The sequence below is a fragment of the Choristoneura fumiferana genome, chromosome 20 (genome assembly GCF_025370935.1).
Source record: "Choristoneura fumiferana chromosome 20, NRCan_CFum_1, whole genome shotgun sequence".
NCBI lineage: Eukaryota > Metazoa > Arthropoda > Insecta > Lepidoptera > Tortricidae > Choristoneura > Choristoneura fumiferana.
This window is the reverse complement of record NC_133491.1, coordinates 4,192,974-4,215,207: the sequence shown is the minus strand read 5'-3', so window position 1 is coordinate 4,215,207 and position 22,234 is coordinate 4,192,974. Positions and strand designations below refer to the sequence as shown.

The 22,234-nt window shown below is 38.5% G+C and overlaps 2 protein-coding genes across 10 annotated transcripts in view; both read right to left on the bottom strand.

Moving 5' to 3' along the window:
- Nucleotides 1-2,767, bottom strand: part of LOC141439123 (uncharacterized) — a 59,928-nt gene extending 57,161 nt beyond the window's left edge. For 4 of the 5 annotated variants that reach the window (XM_074103263.1, XM_074103267.1, XM_074103266.1 and 1 more), the window contains exons 1-2: nt 2,613-2,767; nt 1,752-1,856 (exon numbers count right to left, since the gene is read on the bottom strand). The gene's annotated coding sequence lies outside the window, so the exon portion shown is untranslated. The remainder of the gene's footprint in view (nt 1-1,751; nt 1,857-2,612) is intronic. The other variant, XM_074103264.1, reaches the window with a different exon arrangement.
- An 807-nt stretch (nt 2,768-3,574) lies between these two features.
- Nucleotides 3,575-22,234, bottom strand: part of LOC141439124 (tight junction protein 1-like) — a 72,363-nt gene continuing 53,703 nt past the window's right edge. For 4 of the 5 annotated variants that reach the window (XM_074103268.1, XM_074103269.1, XM_074103270.1 and 1 more), the window contains 13 exons: nt 16,793-16,968; nt 13,413-13,600; nt 12,550-12,819; nt 11,510-11,686; nt 10,863-10,929; nt 9,899-10,049; nt 9,351-9,483; nt 8,754-8,897; nt 7,990-8,162; nt 7,071-7,242; nt 6,768-6,984; nt 6,200-6,380; nt 3,755-5,276 (listed from right to left, as the gene is read on the bottom strand). In XM_074103268.1, coding sequence (XP_073959369.1) covers nt 4,398-5,276; nt 6,200-6,380; nt 6,768-6,984; nt 7,071-7,242; nt 7,990-8,162; nt 8,754-8,897; nt 9,351-9,483; nt 9,899-10,049; nt 10,863-10,929; nt 11,510-11,686; nt 12,550-12,819; nt 13,413-13,600; nt 16,793-16,968 — 2,928 coding nt within the window. In that variant the 3' untranslated portion in view covers nt 3,755-4,397. Of the gene's footprint in view, nt 5,277-6,199; nt 6,381-6,767; nt 6,985-7,070; nt 7,243-7,989; nt 8,163-8,753; nt 8,898-9,350; nt 9,484-9,898; nt 10,050-10,862; nt 10,930-11,509; nt 11,687-12,549; nt 12,820-13,412; nt 13,601-16,792; nt 16,969-22,234 lie in introns of all 5 variants that reach the window. The other variant, XM_074103272.1, reaches the window with a different exon arrangement.

Genomic DNA, 22,234 nt, shown 5'->3' with positions numbered 1-22,234 from the left:
GTCGCAACCGTAACGAAAATGACGCTCGACTTGTGACGCAAATCTAACTTGAACCTTTATTACATTAATTATAGATAAAATCTATGGCTTGCGCATAAACATTATAAAGTCATATTACGCAAGTCTTATTTCAAAGTGCTTATAGTATAAAAAAGGATTTACAGGAGTTTGCCTCTTTTTGTTTAAAAGGCTACGAAATGACGGTGTATTGAAACAACGGGAATGTAGAAAAAATATCTTATAAATGTCCTAAGATTTTTTTATGTTGTACATGAATTGTATATCATATATGCAACAATTCATCCATGTTTTAAACAGCAAGTTTTTCTAGACCTTGTATTTTAACAATACTACAAAGTAGTCGGATAATCCGAACCTGACCACGTAACGTACTTTTGTGCAAGAAAATTTAAGTTATTGGGAAAAAAGAAAAATAAGAATAAAATGAATGTTCCTACAAGTTTGCAGTGATAAATCTTAAGCAACTAAAAAACAAAGAACGATATATTTCTAATTTTATAACTGAAATTTGAGTCTGAACACAATGAACTCCTCGAAAAATTAACCCACTTGCATTTAACTAAAAACTACGTTTTTTTAACCGTTTCGGGTTTAAGAAAGCATTATGCTCGTAAACAATCTTAACGAGTCTTTTTACCCGACACTGCCCGAAGGGATATGTTTATTGAAAAACGGTTTAAAAAGTAATAGTATCTTATGATAACCAAAATAATGTTGATGCGTATATCCTTGCTAAATTGTTACTATTTGCTGTGACTTATTACAAATGTTTTTCAATAAAAGACGTCAAGGTCGCTACCTTTTTTAATGCTAAAAAAATTAAAGTAAGTTAAGTGTAACTCACGATCGTTTTCACACTTCGTTCTGTCACAACAGTATAAGATGAGGATAGAAAGAGATGGATGCAGTAGCGAAACGTCAGGCGTTGACAATACGGCCTCATGTTGATCTTACCGGCCCTGGCAGTGGGCGATCCAACGACCCTTGGCCTGAGTAGGCCTGTATGATCAAGCTAGTTGGGCCGCGCAGGTACGTGGCAGTGTCATCCCGTTTGCGCTTTGGGACCGGAAAGAGACGCCTCTTGACGTGGGGCGGGGGTCGTAAAAAAATGTATTTTAAATTATACAGAAATTGTGAAAATTCATAGTATTTACAACCGATTGTTTCAGGCCGCTGATTATTCACGATAGCTTCTTTGGCTGTAATACAAATAGAACTATTGTGTTTTTTGGCACTAGTTCCTTCACAAGAGGGCTATCGTTTTTTTGTCTCACTAGATGGCGCACTGTTGCGTGAGGTTTTTAAGTATGGCTTTCAAAGTCTGTTATTACGGGCGTGAAAACAAAGTTTAGATTAAAATCATATTTATACACCCTGAAACCGTGCCATAAAAATATCGAGCATGCACAGTGTTGCATAGTCCCGTTTTGTTCGGAAAAAAGGGAGACAAAGGTTTCCCAAAGACAAAACTGTCTCAAAACACAGACATTCATTGCCCCAGAAACGCATATTTGCTATAATTAATTTCAGATATTGCAAAATATCACAAATTTATTCTAATTATAAATAAACCGCGTAGCTCACCCAAAAACTATGAGATTTGACATTTCGGAGACCTCACGCTACACTAGCGCCTCTAGTGGCAAATTCATACGCGATAGCCCTCATTGGTGAAAGACGGCCCTGGGTAAGGAATCTGGCTATTCGGATGGTAGTTTAGTGTACGTTACCTGTGGGTTGTGTCGCAGCGTGACGGGGGCGCGCCGGGGGCGGCGCCGGCAGCAGCACGCCGCCCGCCGGCCGGCCCGCGGACCCTCGCGGCGGGAGCTCTGGAACTAAACAGTGACACTAACTCATCTACTTAAAGCCTTATACAGGGTGTGTTAAAATTAGCCCTGGTTGGGGTCGGGTTGAATGACAGAGTCATACATTTGACACTACTTAAACCTGGGAATTCTCACGGGAAGTAAAATCCCAGGATTAAACCTAATAATTCAGGCGAGCCCAGCCGCGAGTAAAAGGTAGTCCGGATAGGGGTATTCCAGTAAGTGGTTAGGTTACTTAGACTGAACACCACTGCATGTAATTCTTTTTCATAAATTATGGTCGACAATTTTTTTTATTATGTTGGTCGATGTTCAACGTGTCACCGCCTCATAGACAGTGACTAGATTCTGTATAAAAATACCTTTACCTTTCTAGGAGTTTCCAGTCAAACTAATTCAAATGTGTGCTCAAATACTCCAGATAAATAAATAATATATAAATAAATATCATGCGACACTTGACACCAATTGACCTAGTCCCAAACTAAGCAAAGCTTGTACTATGGCTACTAGACAACGGATAAACATACTTATATAGATAAATACATACTTAAATACTTATTAAACATCCAAGACCCGAGAACAAACATTCTTATTATTCATACAAATATCTGCCCCGGCCGGGAATCGAACCCGGGACCTCAAGCTTCGTAGACAGGTTCTCTAACCACTTGGCCATCCGGTCGTCAGGACTCCGGTCATCACGATTAATCTTAACAAATAGGTTCAGTATATCAGTAATTAATTAAGCAATGAATCTCTCACCAGTCCCGTACAGAGGCGAATGCGGGGGCGAGTGCGCCATAGGATTACACTGGTACGGTGGCGCTTCTTGCCCTATTGGCTGCGAGCTCTGTCCGTTGTGGGTGACGCCGTTGGAAGCCCCGGTGCCGTTGGAAGCGAAGCCGTATTTGCTGTCATAGCCCCTTGCTGTGGGATAGTGAGGGTCAAGACTTGCAAGAAACAATTTTCTTATCACTAAAGCCTTACTACATTGCAGTATTTGTTTGATCCACTGAATTAATTGTGCCTCATAGTCTGCGATGTAATGCAACATGTATGCAAGTTCTTGAATGGTCTTAAGCCGAGTTTAGACTTGCAAGAAAAATCGTGCAAGTTGCATCACATTGCGAGGCCGTAAAGCCAACGAGTTTGTAGTGGTCAATCGAGCGCCGCAGTTTAATGCAACTTGCACGATTTTTCTTGCAAGACTAAACTCGGCTTTAGGGCTTAAACTTGCTACAAAATGTGTGTTCAAATTATACGGACTATGAAGTATTTGCTTTAATGAGCACATTTGAGGATAAAGAAACAAAGAATAATTTGGTTGCATTCATATTTTTCACAGCGGGGCGTGCAAACAAAAACATCTGATACGTCGTACCGGCCCTGGATAGAGTCGTATCAGATATTCACGCAAGCTTTGTTGTATCAGATATTGGTGCTGGTTACTGTACCACAAAAATCCTGGTTTTACTTAATTATTGGCTAGAAATTAATTTGATTAATTTTCTATAAGAACTTATGATTATTTGATAAGGAATGAATTAATTAGCTGACTTTTATGACATATTTGGCTTTAGAAAAGTGTCTTTAGAAAAATGAAGAACAGACATAGGTACCTACTGAGAAATATGATGCTGATACTACGAATAATGCTGATAGCCGTTCCAGAAAAATAAAATACCTACTTCATCTGTAAGTTAAGAAATTAATGTCAGATTTAAAAGCCACATATCACATCAGCATAAGCAATGAAGGATAAGGATACCAACCGTGTAAGGCGGCGGTACGGCGTCGGCCATATGGGTCATATCGTCATCTCGATCCATGTTGTCCTGAGTCGTCGCTATCGACGGGTCCGAAGAAGACTTGACCAGTCTTGGCGCCGGCGGTGGGCTAACTTCCAAATCACTCTCAGGACTCGAAGCGTAAGAGAGCCGGTTCTCGGTACTCGAAGACATTGAGAACAAAAAGTCGTCCGACAACGGCTCGGGCCTCTGTTTCGTTCCGCCATTTTGTGCATCGGCCATTTTGTTGATGTTTGTTGATGTTCGAGCAGCGTCCGGTAGGGTGGGTTTATGGAATGGGGTGACAATACAAGACAAATGAATGATTGCAGTAAAATGTTACAGCCACTAAATTTGGTTTAGCGTCTGAATGATTAATGGGTAGGTACACACTGGGCAAATTAACATTCAATATTTTAAAACGGTTTGACAACTATCGGTTTGAATGTTCATTTGTTTGACAAATGGTAGGTATTTAACAATGGTAGTGACAATAAAAAAATCACTAGTGGCAAACTTCAAAATATCAATCTTTGGTAATTTTTAAAAGAACTTAGATTAAACAAAAACTATCTACATCAAGCATACAAACATATAAATGCAAAAAGCAAACAAAATTGTTGCAAATTATTTACATGCAGCAAAATATACACACAATAAGTAATAAGCAAAATCAAACTAAGTGCTAGTAATTGTGCTTAAATCTAGTAATTTGGTAACTCTCTTGTAGGCATCTAATATACTTATTGTTTAACCTTAACTAAACGTACCCTAAATGCAGTTCGGAAATAGGTTTGTTTAGAGTACTGATGTCTCTCTCCGCTTCAGTCATATCTCTTTTTCTTTCAAGATCGTGCTCATCTAACTTTAAAGTTGGTAAAGACAAATTCTTAATTTTATGAAGAGACCTCTCTGTGACTGTCGGAAGCGTCCGTACTTCACTAAATCTTGCGGGATCCACAGCGGGCTTAGAATTGCATTTACAATTTGGAATACGGCAAATCTGACGCAAAGGTTTGTCTAAAGTTTTCAAAGGAGGCATGGGCATTTCTTTCTGTAACCTAGCCTTCCATTCAGGAATCTCCTCTTTACTCTCCAATTTGTTGCTTTGGAAGAAAACTGAAGCGGGACGGAATTGTTCCGTCATTGGAACAACTGAAGACGGCCTTTGGATGTTCGGAATCGGAGATTTCGCGGAAGTTTCTAGAACGCTATAAGGTCTGAAACCTTGCTGCGAATGCCTATTTGTCTTAGCGAAGATCTGAGACATTTCCGGACTGGCAGCTGTTCGAGGACTCAAGTTACGCCCTGGATAATACTGTCTTTCCAAGGGATAATTGGCGACCGTATGCCTGTTTTTGTTAGTCAAATATGTGTTAGGTACGCTGTAGTTATTGTTAGGAGTGCAAGGTGCTAGCGTTTCGGAGTAGTAATAAGGCACTATGTGATTCTTGTTAGCGTCATACAGCTGATTGTTATGCTTGGTTGGTTTAGCGAAATTAAATGGCATGTTCTGTGGTGAATGCATAGGCCTTTCAGGAGGTTGTGGGTAGTTGTTAATGGGGTAGGAGATAGGGTAAAAGGCTGGGTAGGGGGATGGTGGGATCGGGAAGTAAATGTCCGACACCATTTCAACGTGCTACACCGCCGCAAAGACAGAAGAAACGAAATAGGTTAATACATTTATGCCTATTGTAGAAGTGACTGAATAAATAACTAATCCAGATTGTGATCGTGTTCCTTGTAAAGGGATTATAAGTCTTAAAAATAATATTGACGAGCAAAATAATTTATGTAAGAACACTAGCAGAATGGTATCGCATTATAATGCCATAGCTTTGTTATAGTAGGTAAGTAATAAATGTAATATATGAAATTCTTGTGTACTGTGACCAAACTCCTCCGAAACAGCTTTTTTATGATTTTTTTTGTAATTTTTTGTGTATATTCGGTAGGTTTAAGAATAGGACGTAATTTATTTTTCATACTTCTACGCGGACGGACTCGCGAGCAACAGCTAGTAAGCTATACATTTTTAAGGAGTGCATTATTATTTCTTCAGTCACTTATAAAAATATATAAAGTTCTGTATGAAGCACATACAATTTACCAAATGCACCAATTTGCTTTTACCAAGCGACCATCTGGAAGCATGATGCCACATACTTTTGTAAATAGACAGACATACATACACATATAAAGTAACCTTCCCATACACAAATGTACAACCAAAATGTCAATGTCGCTCGGGACTCGTCGATTTTCTTGGTTTTTATGAAGATTGAAATGAGAAAGACAAGAAAACCTATCTTCTGTTTAGTTCCAAACGACATTAACAAACTAGTTTAATTTTATAAAGTTATATTTCAGCTTTTCTAAAATCTTTTCGTGAACAGATTATTTATTCTAGTTTTTTATCCTTATCTTGCTTGACGGTTTCATTAAACTGTTGTAAACTGGTATAAAACTTTTTAAAGATTTTAGAATACCACAACCAGATCTTAACCTAAACAATACCGTCAGCTGTTTTCCTTCCACCAATATTAGTACTTCAGTTCTCACCTTGGTCTCCGACACCCATAGCTGTTGTTGTTGTGTCCTCTGTATGAGATCAGTCAGTTTGCTGAACCACGTGTTCTGATTGGCCTCGCTGAGGGTGATTGTGTGCGTGAATACGTGTCCCCACACACGTTCCATGTGTTGGCACTGTTCTAGAAGTTTCTTTGACGATTTGTGGGCCGACCTGGTTGAAATTAATATATTTCATTAGGAATGGGCATTTTTAAGAAAAAAATAAAAATAAAAGGTTTATTTCTCTGAATGCACATTTTTTTATCAAATAAGGCGTGTATGTCGATGATATTATGATTTTTTTATTCTACAAAAAGGCAGCTCTCTGTGATGGAAAAATAAACAATTTCAAAATGTGGATTGCCATGTGTTAGGAGGCGAAAATTCGCACATAATAGCAACGCCATTAGCAAGGTTTTTTTAAAGATGGCGGATGCCAACCTGAGGGTTATCTAATGCCATACCTTTGTCGATTATATTATGTCGGCTTTTTATTTCTATAAACAGGCGAAATTTTAAGAAAAAAAAATCCTAGAAAAAATAAATAAGCAATTCTTACTTTGGCAGCCCAGCCCTCAGCTGTTTGATAATATGTTTATTATCAGCTTTTAGGAATATGACTATGGGGTAGAATTGTGCGTAGTTCAGGCGATCCACGGCGTTAGGCGTGATGTCTAGAAGGGCGTGTTTCCCTCGCTCCATGATGGACCGAATACTGGATAGACGTATGATGCCGGCCGATTTGGTTTTGCTGTCTTCTAGCGTGCTGTCCATTTCTGGAAAACAAAGTTGGCTTGAGAATTTGATTAAATGTCGTAGATGTTTTCTTGTTTATTCTGAAACTGCTATCTAATCAACTTACTGGGAGAAGCGAACTTGTCAGGCGACTCGTTGAGCAACTTGTCGCGCGCAATGTCGGCAACGGCGCCCAGGACAATGACTGGTCGCACGAAGCCAGGCTGTTTGAGAGCCACGCGCTCGTACGCTGGGAACTTGCTGATGCTGTCGGACAGGACTACTTCATCCCAGTGCTCCTGGAAATACAAAATCATAATTGAATCAATATTTTAGGATATTATTATATTTAATATCAAAGTCAATAAGAAAATCCACTTTGTAACTTGTTGTCTGTCAGTAGGTACACATTTTTAGATGGTAGCTTCGTCTGGTACCATCAGCCAAATAAGTGGTCTATAAATTTTTAAACAAGTTCCTATCAAATGGATATGTCGCAAAGTCGAACTTTCAAGTTGACAAATACGTCTATTGGCATTATTGTTTTGTGACATGCAAACAATTATCAACTTTAGGGCTTATTTTAGGGTGGTGGATATCGATTAATACAAATATAAACATCTGTCGAAACTGTTTCTTCTTGACAAACAGAGGTTTATTCCGAATCAATGGTAGGTTTTCTGTCGCCTACTGTCTACCCTGCATTTTCTGTCCATCTTAAAAAATGTATACTGATTTGTGGTATGTGCAATAAAGAATATTATATTTGTATTGTATTGTATTTTTCAACGTTCCTAATGCTTTTTTGAATTAAGATATAATTTTGTCTTCAACTTTGTTACATACGAGTATCATGAATATTTCATGTAATTACATCATTTTCATTTCAATACCCTAGCCCTCTTGTTCTGAGAGGAGGCCTGTGCCCAGCAGTGGGACGTATATAGGCTGGGATGATGATGATGATGAATTTTAATACAACATTTTAATTCCAATACCTCATGGATGTCAAGGGTTCATTTTGGATAACCATACACAGGACTCACCTTGCCAAGACTCTTGCTCCGCCGATGCGTCGACCGCCGTCTCCTGAAAAAGTTGGTTTTCCCATCGTTGCCAGACATTTCTTTCTTGGTCGCGTTGAACTGCGCTGTAGCCAATTCCTCCGCTCGTGCCTTGTTTGGGATGGTGCCTTTCTGTACCTCTTGGTTGTTGCGACCTGCGGTTGCAATGTGGCGTTAGGTCAAATTTTTGTTGCAGTACAAAAACAAAATCGGTGGTACCCATCTTTATTTTTTTTATTTTCATCATATCGTCGTTGGTACTGCAATACCGCGTAACTAGCTTTTTCCATAAGGTATAATTTTCTCTGTCAGAACAGTACTAACATTGTACTGATCTGACAATGAAAATTGTACCTAATGGAAAATGCTAATTACAAGGTATTGCAGTATCACCGACGATATCAAACATCCCCATCATCATCATCATCTTTGCATAGTATAAAACAAAGACGCCTGCCGCTGCCTGTGCTTATGTATTTAGGTACGCTTAAATCCTTTAAGTTACGCAACTCTGATTTTAATGCGGGTTTCTCCGCGAAAATGTTGTGTGTGGGAAAGGGAAGTAAAAAATGTAAAAGTGTGCCTTTGACTTTAGACTTTTTTCGTCTCTTGTTTTTCAAAGAGCGGCTAGCTTGTCTTTCTGTATGCGATTTCATTCTGCCATTGTACTTTGATAGCCTTTTAAATCTAGCAAATACTCGTTATATACTTTATGTGTGGCTACTGCTACTACTACTACTACTCACCTATCCTGTAGACCTGCCATGCGCCAACAGTGCCATTGTGTAGAGTATCCACTACATGAAACACGTCTCCGCAACGGAATGACATCTCGCCGTCTGTAGGCTCCGTGTAGTGGAAGTGTGTCTTTATGTGGAACGAGTCACCCGCTGCGAATGTACGAAAGCAAAAAAAAAGTAAAACGTAGGTTTTTGGGAAAAATAATTGTAGCTAGGTACATAAGATACATAAAAAGTCTTTTAGACTCTGTGAGTTTTGTGCCTCCTGACCTGAGAGAGTAGATTTGACCCGAAGGTCTAGCTGAGTTTTTGGAGATAAACAATTAGACGATCTAATACATTAATTGCAACAAAACACAGGCCTGAATTAATAAAAAAAAGTAATTTGTAAGATCTCCTTGGTTTTGACTGAGATTAGCATAAAGACTAAAATATGTAAGTAGAGTTTCTTGGTTGAGACAGATGTTTTTGCCAGCAATCTCTTGTGATTGTTATAAAAGACAATATTAGTTACAAGCCGTATGATTTAATCAGTGTTTCAGTCGCCCTGCCAATTTGAACAGTCTATTATAGTAGAATTTTTGTTAGTGGCAGTTTACTCACGCATTTGACCCCCGGCGACAGCGCTGTATTCGGCCGGTGAGTGTTGCACTATGAGATCGATCCTCTCCTGGAGACTTAGAAGAAACAACACCGCCTCCTCTCGCGTCACGCCTTTCATTTCCATGTCGTTCACCTGAAATGAGATATTTTTGAGTAAATTACTTACTTTCATTCGTATTCCTAATTTTACAAGCCTGTTTTTGTTCGTGTTTCTTAAATAATACAGTTATAGTTCGATAGTTCTCAAATTGTCTGTATTTTTGGATTCTTTGCAAACTTACTTATCTACTCTTTGTCGGGCAAGGCTAATAAAATATTCAATTTGTAAATGTTGACAAATAACATAATTTCTCACTTAGTAGGTAGTATTTTGAAGCCTGATGACATCTTAATGGTCTTTATGGTCTCTTCCATAAATTTTACTAACGTAACACAAGCACGTCTTGAATAAATCTGATTCAGGGTTTCATTCTCAATCTGGCGAGAGCATCACGATCATAAGATATCAGATAATACAGCTTATGATGGTAAGCAACGGGTGAACTAACCTTTAGGATCTTATCAGCGGGCTGCAAGCCCTGGAGGGCTGCAGGACTAGTCGGCTGCACCCCTGATACGAACACACCGGAGCGGTTTCCACCACACAATCGCAGACCCACTGAGCCTTCCTTCTGGAAGCTGATCAGGCGAGGCTCGCTTCTGGAAGAGATTAGAATATGTATGTTACGTGATCGTAGTGGATACTCATCGTGATCTTCAACCTTTATACGTCCTACTGCTATGCACAAGCCTCCTCTAAGAAAGAAAGAGCTAATGTTGTAGATATACATACTACGTGGGCCCAGTTCAGCTTGGGAACTTCACAACTGAGCTGAAGCAACTGGAGGTCTATGGGGCAGGCCTATGTCCAATATAACACGGTGATAATAATGATTGAACTGTTCGTAGCTTTTGTAGGAGCAGTTCATGGACAATTTCAAATGTATCTTCGTACATTAATGCAGAAAACCTCTAAGTGTGAGCAATTGAGCCAAGATACCGAGGCTATTAATTGTCGGTAGTGAATTGTTATCAGTGTATTTTTTGTGGATTCATCTGCAACATTTTTAACCCTTAGTAAGGTAGAGGCGATTTAGCGACTACATGCATTGATTTGGAAATTCAACCTTATTGTTTTAGTAATAAGTTACAATATTCATAGTAATTATTGAAAATACTACTAGCTTTAAAATATCCTTTGCCAGGTATGTATTCGATAGCTGCTTTTGATTCTGGTGGTAGTATGCTCCAATAAATGGGGCCTAATTAAGGGTTAAATCCTCCATAGGGTTCAGGTTTTGAAGATTTTTCAAGGAAGATAGATGTATGAACTAAAGCAAAGTACCATTCTACTCCGGAACTACTTCTGTGCACTAAGTTAAGGTTAGGTAAAAAAAATACTATTAATTTTCATCTCGTTATACTATGTTTCTTGTTTTTTTTTTAAATCAATGACTGCTTATTAAAACTTACGGTGGCTTGTTTCGTTGATTGTTCATCCCATCTTCTTCATACAACTGTCTTCTACTGCTGTAGTAGTCTGTAATTAAACCAAATAAGGCATGAAGATAAAATGCATTAATAAAACCATTCAAAAGTATTTTGAGTGGCAGGATCTAATAATTCCATCTCAGCACGAATGCACAACAAAGTACGAGTAAATAGTATTAACGATTTTGTATTGAAATTCACTAAATTAATTTCCTATTAGCTTCTATTTTGTTATGCAATTGGACCCTGGCTTTATAAACGCTCGCTGAGCTTCTTATTGGGGGAGAAACGTTCCTGAGCAGCGTCCAGGAACTGGAAGGCGAAATGTTGGCAGACTTCCCACTATGTGTTCAGCTGATGATGAAACTACATGAGTACTTACAATTTTTTTTGGGGTTGAGTCGCCTTAACGGCCAGAGACACAAGGTGCTTGCTTAATTTACTGGTTTTTAGTTTTTAATTTTATATGAGATGGGGTTGCAGTCGGGAAAATCCACTATGGACGACTGGAAAGGGAGGGACATGACATGACAATATTGACAATGCCGGACTCTCACTCTTACCGTCTAAGAAACCAGGCTGCACGTCCCCAAGCTTATTCCTATTAAGTATAATGGAGAAGTCAATACCATCGTTTCTAGGCGGAGGCGGTCTCGGCGGCTGCTCAACTTCGTGCGACATCGGGCCCCGTCGGGCGTCTCCGCCGGGGCCGCCGCGCACGGGCGCCGCCACGTAAAGGTTCTGCCCGCTGCTGGAGTACGCTGAGGAAAGCGGCTCCGCGCCTGCGTATACGTTGTGGGATCCATCTGGAAATATTACTCATGTTGTTTATACTTTACGCCTCGGAGTAGATAATTTCCACTGAGAATATTTATTTTTGTGTTTGCTTGCAGTGGCGAAGTGTCCATAGAACCCTATTCCCACGCCACTGTTTGCTTGTAGGGGCTATATCTGTATTATAAAGTTACACTATCCCATATTAAGAACAGTTGCTTTATACGAGTATCCCTAATCATAGGATTACATATACTAGATGATGGATGCAGACGAAGTAGTGGGGAACATGACTAATTAGAACAAATAGTAGGGTCTTGGACGTCGCACTGGGTAGGTTGGCGTAAATGATGTTTAAAATTTCTCGGGTAACGTTTACATGTTATTCAGCTACAAGCATGAACTTGGACTTTAGGACAAGATTTTTGTTGCGACTAGAGATATAGCTTTTAAAAATTATGATAAAATTACGGAAGCAAATAATAAGTTCTTATTACTTTTGTGTATTTGTTCAGCTGTTTTCAAGATATTTTGTACTAATTAATTCTACATGCTTGTTGACTGAGTTTTAATAAGTATGATGACATAGTTTACGTTATTTAATTTTAATATGTAATAACAAATGACTCATTCTTAATATGAGGACCCAAATTGTGGATGAAAAAGGAAATTTTCTGCTTGCAACTGTACCCGTAGATCTTTTAGGGACAAAATATGTTATTACGTAATTAAGTGGGCGAATCATTTTTATCGGAACATAAATACTACGGGCAATTTAATTTTGCAATCATTATGTAATACATTTTGTCACTAAAAAGTTGACTATAGTAGGTATATTTGCCTACATGAATGCCAAATTTCACGTCTGACGTATAGAAAATAACAAAAAACTCACCTAAACTGTTATAGTTGTTCTGATAATTCCCATTAGTAACGGTCTCTTCTCTAATCAGTTCCCTCGTCACCACCAAGTTAAGGCGATCTTTACAGGACTCTATGAGCTTCCTTGCTTCCTTCAAGGTTATGGCGTCTGTGATCGCAGTATTATTTATCCTGGTGACAACGTCGCCTTCGCAAAGACCCTGGCCAGCTTGGTTCAGCTGTTCCCGCGCCCGTAGAGTCAGTTCTTTGACGTAGAGCTTGCATCCGAGTACTATGCCGAAATCTGGAAGTTAATAGGATTCGATTATTATAAGAAAGAATGTAATGATGTACCTACCCTTAAACTAGTTTGTTAATGTCGTTCGGAGTCCGAAACAGACGGTTTTCTTTTTCTTTCTCATTTAAATCGTAAGGAAAACGAAGAAAACCGATGAGTCCCGAGCGACATTGAAATTCTGGTTGGTGGTCGTTGTAGGTACTGTAGGTATACAGGGTGGAAAAAATCTATGGGCCCTGGAGGGCAATCCATTAGTTAGCTAATTGTACTAAAAGGAAACATTCCTTTATTTTTAAAATGAAACAGAATTGCATTTAAAATTCTTCTAAACTTCGCTTGTCTCACCCGGGAATTGAACCAACTAAAAATTAAAAAATAAACACTTGCTATTTTAATATACGAATCGATAAAATTATTGTTCAGGATAAAATTTGTCTATAATGAGTAAATAGCAGCCTAAGGTATAAAATATACCTAAACTTGGAGTATTCCGTACAAAATACGAAATCCTTAGAAAAATATTACTTAATTTTTTCGTAATGGCTATGGAACCCTATTTCGGGCTTGTCCGACACGCTCTTGGCGGGTTTTTAACCTACCTTCCTTCTTGCCATTCCTGGTGAGCGCTAGTTTGATGGCGGTGGGCGCGGTGGGCGGCGGCGCGGGCGCACGCCTCCGCACCACGAGGGACACAGTGGCCCCCGAGTCCCGCAGCACCTGGACGGCGCGACCGTATTCCACGTTCTCCAGGGGGACCCCGTTTACGGATACTATGCGGTCGTTTACTCTGGAAATAGGAAACATACATCAGCTGTTTGGTTGGTGATTTTAGCTAATTTTACTTTCGTTAGTGTAAGAAAGCGACAAAACATGGCAAATTAAATTTTTATTATACCTATTGATATTCTGGCAAACTGGAGCAGATTTGTGGTGCAAAGTAGCGTCCAAATAATTATTTTTTGCTACCTACTAAAATATTCCAGTCATAAATAAGCTATTTCACATAAGTATTTTAAAAATAGAAAGTTTTTTGCATTCTGAAAAATGATGAATATAAAAAGTTTTTTATTTATTTATGTTGTAGGCCCAAACTTTTATGTCGTAAAATTAAAACTGTGTAGAGTTTTTCTCTGTAATTTTATTAACAACCCGCCTATTTATCTGACTAAACAGTCTTGTTATGTTTACCGCATGCCTGCACCTCACATGGCAATGACTGAAGCAATTTCCAATAATTAATCATTCAGAAAAACGTTAACAACATCAGAGCAACATTGCATTCTTGTTCGAATTGAATTATAAACCGTAACAAGTCTATGAGATAAAATTATTCCGGATTAACACGTCATAATAATCAATCTCAACCGGCTTCGAAAGCAGCTTGTACCTACTCGTACATCCACCCAAGCGAAGGTGAAGGACTTTTTTAACTACTAGCATTAACAGTAGTCGAAGCGGCGGAAGCATTCTCGTATGCAGTAAATAAAGATTTTCTTTTTGTACAGACATATGTGTGTAGTGACATGGCGTGACATGGCGCCATGAGGCTGGTCACAGCGGAACGGGCACAGAAAGCTAGATAAATGCAGTACAAAATGTACCACTTTTCATATACATATGTACCTACTGTCTTGGGTCAGCAAGAAAACCCGGTCAGCAAGCAATGTAAGGTAAGTCTTGGCAAACGCGCCGGCAGGGGGTAAACGCGCACCATTAAAATATCGAAAAGTATCATAAGCACTAATAACATCTTACAACCGCGCACCTAAGACCTGACCTAAGACCTGTAAGATGTCGTTAGTAGTGCAATATCAATACTTTTCGATATTTTATTGGTAGGCGCGGAGAACGTTCTGGCCGGTCGGCGGGGGTGGACGATGATCTTGGATTCTATTCTGTTCTTGTAGAACAGAATAGAATAGGTCTGTGGCCGGCCTAACACTGGATGGGGTTACTAAATATTTTGCGCGAGTCAGTAAGACAAGTAATGGTAAAGCACGTGTACATTCTGCGTGGTCTTCCCTCCGAAAACATCTAACTCATGTTTCTCTCTTTCTACGAGGTGCCTAACGAAATGTTCACTCAACACTATTGCTACCGACAGCATCGACATTATAGTGGCTGCTGTCAGAATTTATTAAATCATTTTGAGCTATGTAGAGTCAACACTAGATAGAGAAGGTACCTACTAAATTATCTTCATGTATGAAGAATCAACTTTATAATTATACAATTGGAGAGTCAAAACTCTAAACTGATGTGGTTGATACGAACAATAGAGTTATATTCAGAGCATCCTTATTATCCGATAACTTGTAGTTTTGTACGTAATCGACGCAACTGAGAGTAGTACAGTAGTACCTACTGCCCATTTTGAAAACAAAATCTGTTTTAGGTACAGGATACACTCGATAAAAAATTATGACTGCATCCAACACCGAAACCTTTGATCTGATGATCTGATTAAGCAAAAATCATAAAATATTAAACAGAATAAAGATTAATTGCTATTACTAAACTCAATACCTAGTTAACGTACATACCTGTCAAGGGTCATCAACCTCAACACGCCAAATATGTGTTTCATACGTTTTCTAAGTTAGAAACATACCAAAGTGCGTGGACCTCATATGGTATTCAATAGTGTTTAAGTATATCGACAAGAACATAGCATATTTTCTGGGTGATCAATATTGAACCTCATTTCCAAGGTATATGGTTTAAACTTATGCTATATTGAAAAGAAATGCTTAGGATGTGTACACGCACTGTTTAGCGCTAGGCAAATACTCAGTGAGAGAGAGGTGACAGTGGCGAGGAATGTCCCGTGTTCTGATTATGTAATCACAGCGAGTAGCCTCCCCGTATGTCTGTGGATAATCCAGATTAGATCGTGAATTACAAGCATATTAGGGACAAGGACGCTTAAAGGCGTTTATTAGTGTCGATACAGTCTATACATATATATTACTTTTTCTACTCCTATACGTAATCTGTGATTTGCTTATAACAGCATACATAACAAGATTCTGGAAAAGTCTATATTGTCTATTCGCCATAACAGCACTGTATCATAATGTTGCTAAAACGATACTGAACCAGTTACTTTTTTTTTCTTAATTGGTACGTTCGGACAGGCTAAGATGCAGCCTGTTACAGTTACATATTTTATATGGTTTTTATACAAAACTTTTCGAACATAATCCATAGCCAGCCAACATAATTAAGTAACTCGTATTTTTAACATAGTCACAGGCAAGTAAAAGTTAATCAAAAACAAAATTTAACTTAGACAAATTTTGATATTTTCATATTTCTCACTGGTTATTGTTGTTTACCTTATCTTTGCGTTTGTCATTTAAAGTTTACTATTTCTCTAATTTTTATTGTAAGTAATTAAGCAATTGCTTACGCTTGCTTAATTGCTTGCGTTGTATAAGCAAGTCAAAAAAAGCTCGTGGCGTCTTTTTCTTACGATGTTCGCTAAAGCTCACATCGTAACTCACGCTACAAACCTTTTTTGAACCCTATTATACAACTGTTGCATAAAATACTATTATATGTATAGTTAAAGACGTGGCCGGATTAAGGGCAAGGTGAGCAATAGGCGGCCTTATCGCTTAAGAGTGATCTCTTCCAGGCAACCTTTTTTATGAATTACTTGTATATTCCTCGACTCCTTAAGTGAATTTTATATGTGGCGTAATTTTCTACTCGGAATCACGAATATATAATCCAACATAGGTTATTTCTCAAGTACTAGTAGATAGATAGCCAAATATATATTATGAAACCGGTTTCTTGTCAAGCGCATCAGTGAGTGATTGGATATACTGGAAACAGCGATTCGGGAAGGAAAATACAAAGGTAGAGGTAAGATATGACTTACAGCCCTAAGAATTAGTTCCATGTTCGAGTATTTATGACTTACCGAAGCCTTTAAAATTGCAATAAAATAAATTAACAAAAGTCAACTTACTGCAGTTTCTCCTCCGCAGGTCCTCCCCTCAGCACATCTGATACGGCTATGGAGGGGTCACCGCTCGCAAAGTGGGGGTTGTCCCGGCCACCGGACACGGCGATGCCGAAACCGTAACCCGGTACACGGTTCAGCCGGACCCGATGAGTCTCCCAGCCGCTGTTCCGGTCTGCCGTCTGCAAAAGACATGTATGTTGAGTTGAGGTGATGAAGAGTCGTATTTCTACTATTTAATTTAACCAGGAGTTACTGTCATTACTGCTGTTGTTTGTACAATCACCAACACCAATATCGGACACAAAAAAGCGTGTCTAAATATCTGATAGGTACGATACAACTTATTTCTAGGGCCGGTAGGGTCCACGGGAGACTTGCTGGGGGTCTACGTAGGCGTGAACAAAAAATGGGGGTCCATAAGATGTTAATGGGGGTCCACGAAAATTTATCTGCTTTGATAGTAAAGAGCAAAAATGTAAGCATAGTTTTTATAAGGGCCTACCTACATTGTTTTAAGTACCTAACTAAGCAGATATATTTTAATAAGGCAAGCGACTGTTACTTGTCCAAACATGCGTATTCGATATTACGTAAAATTTCGTGTACATGTTAACGTGCAAAGCCGCTATTCGCCCGACAATGCTTAATGCTTGTTCAGACACAGCGACACAATTTTTATTTTTTGGCGACTTTAAGAATGTAGTAGAAATGTAGCGCAGGGGGTCTACCGAAACCAGTAAATTTTGAAAGTGGTCCACGAGAAAAAATAATTGGGGAACTACTGGGCTAGATATTTTTCTGCGCTCCATTGTGGCGGGTGACTGTGCTATTTGGTTCCTAGAGTTTAGTTGGTTGACTGTGAGAGCAGTTGATTAGCCTGATAAACTTTTTATGGTAGAGCTCGTGAATTAGTTACAAAATTATTGGAAATTTGTAATGTTTTTTTTTTTAATTTTTCTGAACTTATGGATTATTTGTGGAATAAATTTCATGTAATTTCATTTACTGTGACTGAAATTTGGCCAGGTGACACACATGAAAATGCAGATTAACTAAAAATATTAACCAAAGCAAATGTAAGCGTCAGAACCCCTGGACCAATGGAGATATTTGATGTTTAGAAAATACCAAAATTTACTACCTATTTGCTACTATTTGATACCTAACTTAAAATAATTAGTACCTCGATAGACAATAAAAAAACGAGTATGAAAGTGGTCCAGACATTCTGACTCAGAATCTATCTATTGCCTATCGAGGTACTAATTATTTTAAGTTAGGTATCAAATAGTAGCCAATAGGTAGTAAATTTTGGTATTTTCTAAACATCAAATATCTCCATTGGTCCAGGGGTTCTGACGCTTACAAGCAAATGTAGCTGACTAGTCCAAAAACGAACAATCTACCCATATCGCAAAAAGTTGACGAAAGCAAGGGTGGAAGAGAATCAATCTTTTTTTTTTAATATAGCTCCATCGATACTATCGATGAATCCGCCAATGTCGAGGTAGAAACGTTTACTCCATTTATTTACATTTCAGAAGATGAATTGCGAAATATGGCGTCTTGAATCCAAAACGACCTCGCTAAATCGATACGAGCCGTGATAAAATTGACGACCACGATACAATAGCCTTGTTTTATGGACAATGCAAAACATTGAACACCGATTATCCACATCCATCAGCGTACAATACGATGATGTTGAAACTACTTGGTTTAGCATCGGGTTATATTAGTGAACTACCGTTTGTTGAGAAAAAAAATCTTATTGCTCATTGCGTAGATTTTATTGTTGTTTATATAAGTTTAATTACATATAACAAAATTCAAAATATCCATAGGACTAAAACTACTATTAAATTAAAAAAGAGAGGTGGGCCTCTTGGCATGGTGCCCATCGCGCAGGCAGCATTCCCGCGTTGAACTGCGATTGAGATTATTTGCGCGAGAAAGCTGCCGGCGCGAGGGTTGCCTATTTCCCTCCCTTATTGTTGTTTTGTTTATTGCGTAGATGTCACTAGCATTAGAAAGCCATAGAGCAGAGCACGGAGAACAGATAGCCGTTGGGGCTGAAAAGTTGTCGAATGGGGACCGCGGATCGGCAAGCGCAGCGTACGACATCCACGAGCGAGATGGACGGATGACCTGATTCAAGCTGTGGGTTCACCAGTGGATGCAGATCGCTTCCAACCGAAGCAACTGACGGTCTATGGGGGGAGGACTACGTCCAACAGTAGACATCCCACGGCTGATATGATGAACAACAGCGGTGACAGGAGGGTGTCAACTATTGGGCATTACCTCGCGTCAAGCACTCGGACTTTGACATAAATAAACGAACATTGTGAACGAGACACGATTCATCAATATTAATGAGATAGCAAATATTACATGAAGTTAGACTAAAGGTAGGTTCTCACGAGGATTCGGGAGTGGTGTGACATTCCTTAATGCTATATAAAGTGTAATTTATAGAGGTTAGCGCTACTTGCCACAATTTAATGGTCAGTGCATAATGTCAAACAAGATTAAACCTTTATGTAGAGTTTAAATTACAGAATGCACAAGTTGCTGGTATACCAGTTTTTTTATTAAAACCACGTCGGTGGCAAACAGGCATGCGGCGCGCCTGATGTTAAGCAATTACCGCCGCCTAGGAACGCTTGCAACACCCGAAGTATCACTCGCGCGTTGCCGACCCTGCATAAACCTTTTTATACCGCTTTTGAAGACCTCCATGCTGTAACTCGCTGGGAAAACCACAATTTAAGTTACCAGTTGAACCACGTTTAAAACTAAGTAAGTAACACATGAAGGTATTCTTGTTGACATTCATTTGTAGTGAAGTAACGGAAATCGTTATATTTAATATGATTTTGAATAAATATCATCCTCGTTTAAAAGTCACTGTTAAAAACTAGAAATACTAATCCTACCTTTTTCTGTTGCATTAAGTATTATGTGACATTCAATAAAGGCTCATTGCCAATGAGTCTTCATTGCACGTTGTATTGTAATGTAATGTGTACCAGTGTAATTATAATGAACATAAGAATATGGGACTGATAAACACTTTTGACATTGAGATACTTCGTTACACGTTTTTTACCAACAAACATCATTTTAATATAATCAAAATACTGCCTAATTTCATTGCATAACAAAAGTTATAGAATAGCTGAAGCAATAAAAATACATAGCGGTGGTAATAATTTATATACCTTATTTGGCCTAGCTTGAGATATTGTAAGTTTAACCGGTTAGGACAATATGTGGGTTGAACTCCCACGTGCAAACCTTGACTCCTAGGCTAACATGGGTTAAACTTTAAAAACAATGTTTATCTATGAGCTGAGCTGTTTTGAACTGTAATAGGTAGTACAGTAAGTAGGTACAGTCGAACAAACTGAATCATTATGCTACTTAATGTCATGTTGACATCCCATACTTTTGTCAAGGAATTCATAATGAAATTGATTATTACGAAATTCCAGCCCGGTACATAAATCAGTTTGATTGACTGTACACACTTGAAATTCACATTAATAAATTGCCTTATATCGACACAGAATTAGCCATTGCGGAGTGTTATTTTAATTAAGGTCTCACGATGTTTCCTTCACGAAAGCAAAATTTCAAATGTATGCACAATTCAATACGGCAATAAAAAGAGCACTAAAACAAAAATAAAAATTCAGCTCTTCGTGCTTCGTGCTCTATCATAATATCTAATGACTGTGATGATATAGTAAGTCCGATCCGAGATCACTTCGCATTTGGCCACTTTTTTTATCTTAAGTTTATTATAATTTCATTCTACACGCTTCCAACAGCATGGTGTTTATTTACAGGGTTTCGCATTCCAGCAAAGTGACGCATTCGAACGATTGTTCCCGCTGATCCGCTTCTAAAAAATATTTTGTCTGGTATGTGTGCATGTCCAAACCAGTCTGTCCTCCTACAACATTGGTAGAGTTTGGAAAAAAAGTACTTAAGACAAAGCCGAGATCAAATCCAACTGGGCTTTAGAAATAGCAGATTAGCCATTAAATGTAACGTTTTATGACGATCGTTATTTATTTAAATTAGGTGCTATTGTAGGTTAAACTTGAAAATTTTACGTGACTGGCCCTGGTAGCTAATTATTGTGCTTGAAAAGCTAGAAATTAATAACACAAGTGGGATGGCGCCTCCATTGCTTATTTAGAACTGTTTTAGATGTACGGATTAATGACTAATCGCTATCTTACTCCTACTTTAGCATAATTCCCAGCATTATAAATTTGAAATCAGATACTCAGTTATTGCATCCGCCCACTTGTTACTTGATAATAATGCCATATAATGTTTCTTTCGTGGCTATGACTCATCGCAATCGGAGATCTTGCTGTTTTATAATTATCCTTTTGGGGTTGTCGATAGGTTGAATTAAAAAAAAGTTTGATTAAAAATTTGCTGGGGAATGTATAAAACGAATTCTCGTTGATTCCCAGGCTTGAAACCTAAGGGCGAACTCACATCTATCAGCATCGAATAGCATTTTGTAATACAAATACGCTGGGAATTAATTGTACGTAAAACGAATTCTCGTTGCGATTCCCATACAATATTGAATTTTAACTAACGCGATCGAACTCACACTTCACCCTAACAGCACCCCATCGAATCGCATTTTGTAATACAAAAACGCAATATTGTATGAAGTGCGTCCGCATGCGGAAGGATGAAATGATGCGGACGCATCTTCGTACAGTGTTGGTTTTTTGCATGCGATTAAATGCTGAAGAACGACTACCTGAACAGCACCCCAGCAGACTCACTTTTTTGAATGGAAACAACAATTTATTTCTGATATCGTAATTTTTTCTCAATCTCTCGGCTATGATTTATGGAACTATTTATTTGTGGAATTGTGTTATGTATGTTTATGCAACACAATACATGAGTCTTTATTGAACACTGCGATAAATAGTAGCGATACAGAAAACAGGTACACAGAGAGAAAATGATAAGGTAAGCCATAGGCCGCCTTATGGCTTTAGAGTGAATTCCAGCAATTTTTTTAAACACAAATAAGAAAGGATTAGATTTCAGCAGGTGGTGCAATTTTACAGCACCGGCAATGTCTAATCTTCATATTTACATATTTGTTTGACTAAATCTGTATTTCTTTCTTTATATGTATAAGGACCAATCAGGTGCTAAATTTGTCGTTTAGTAAAAAAAAATATGGTGACAGACTCTGCAAAACCCGTTGTTTTCTGACTCTACCAAACTCGCACCCGCACTCGAAGCTTATGTTAAGTTTTTTAAAAGTCAAATTCAAAACTTGATGATTGACATCGACATGATACATTAGAGACATAACAATCTCACTAAAATCGACGGTTTTAAAAATCCCGGAAATCTGGCTTAGCTTCACAGGCACCTATTCAACTGCGA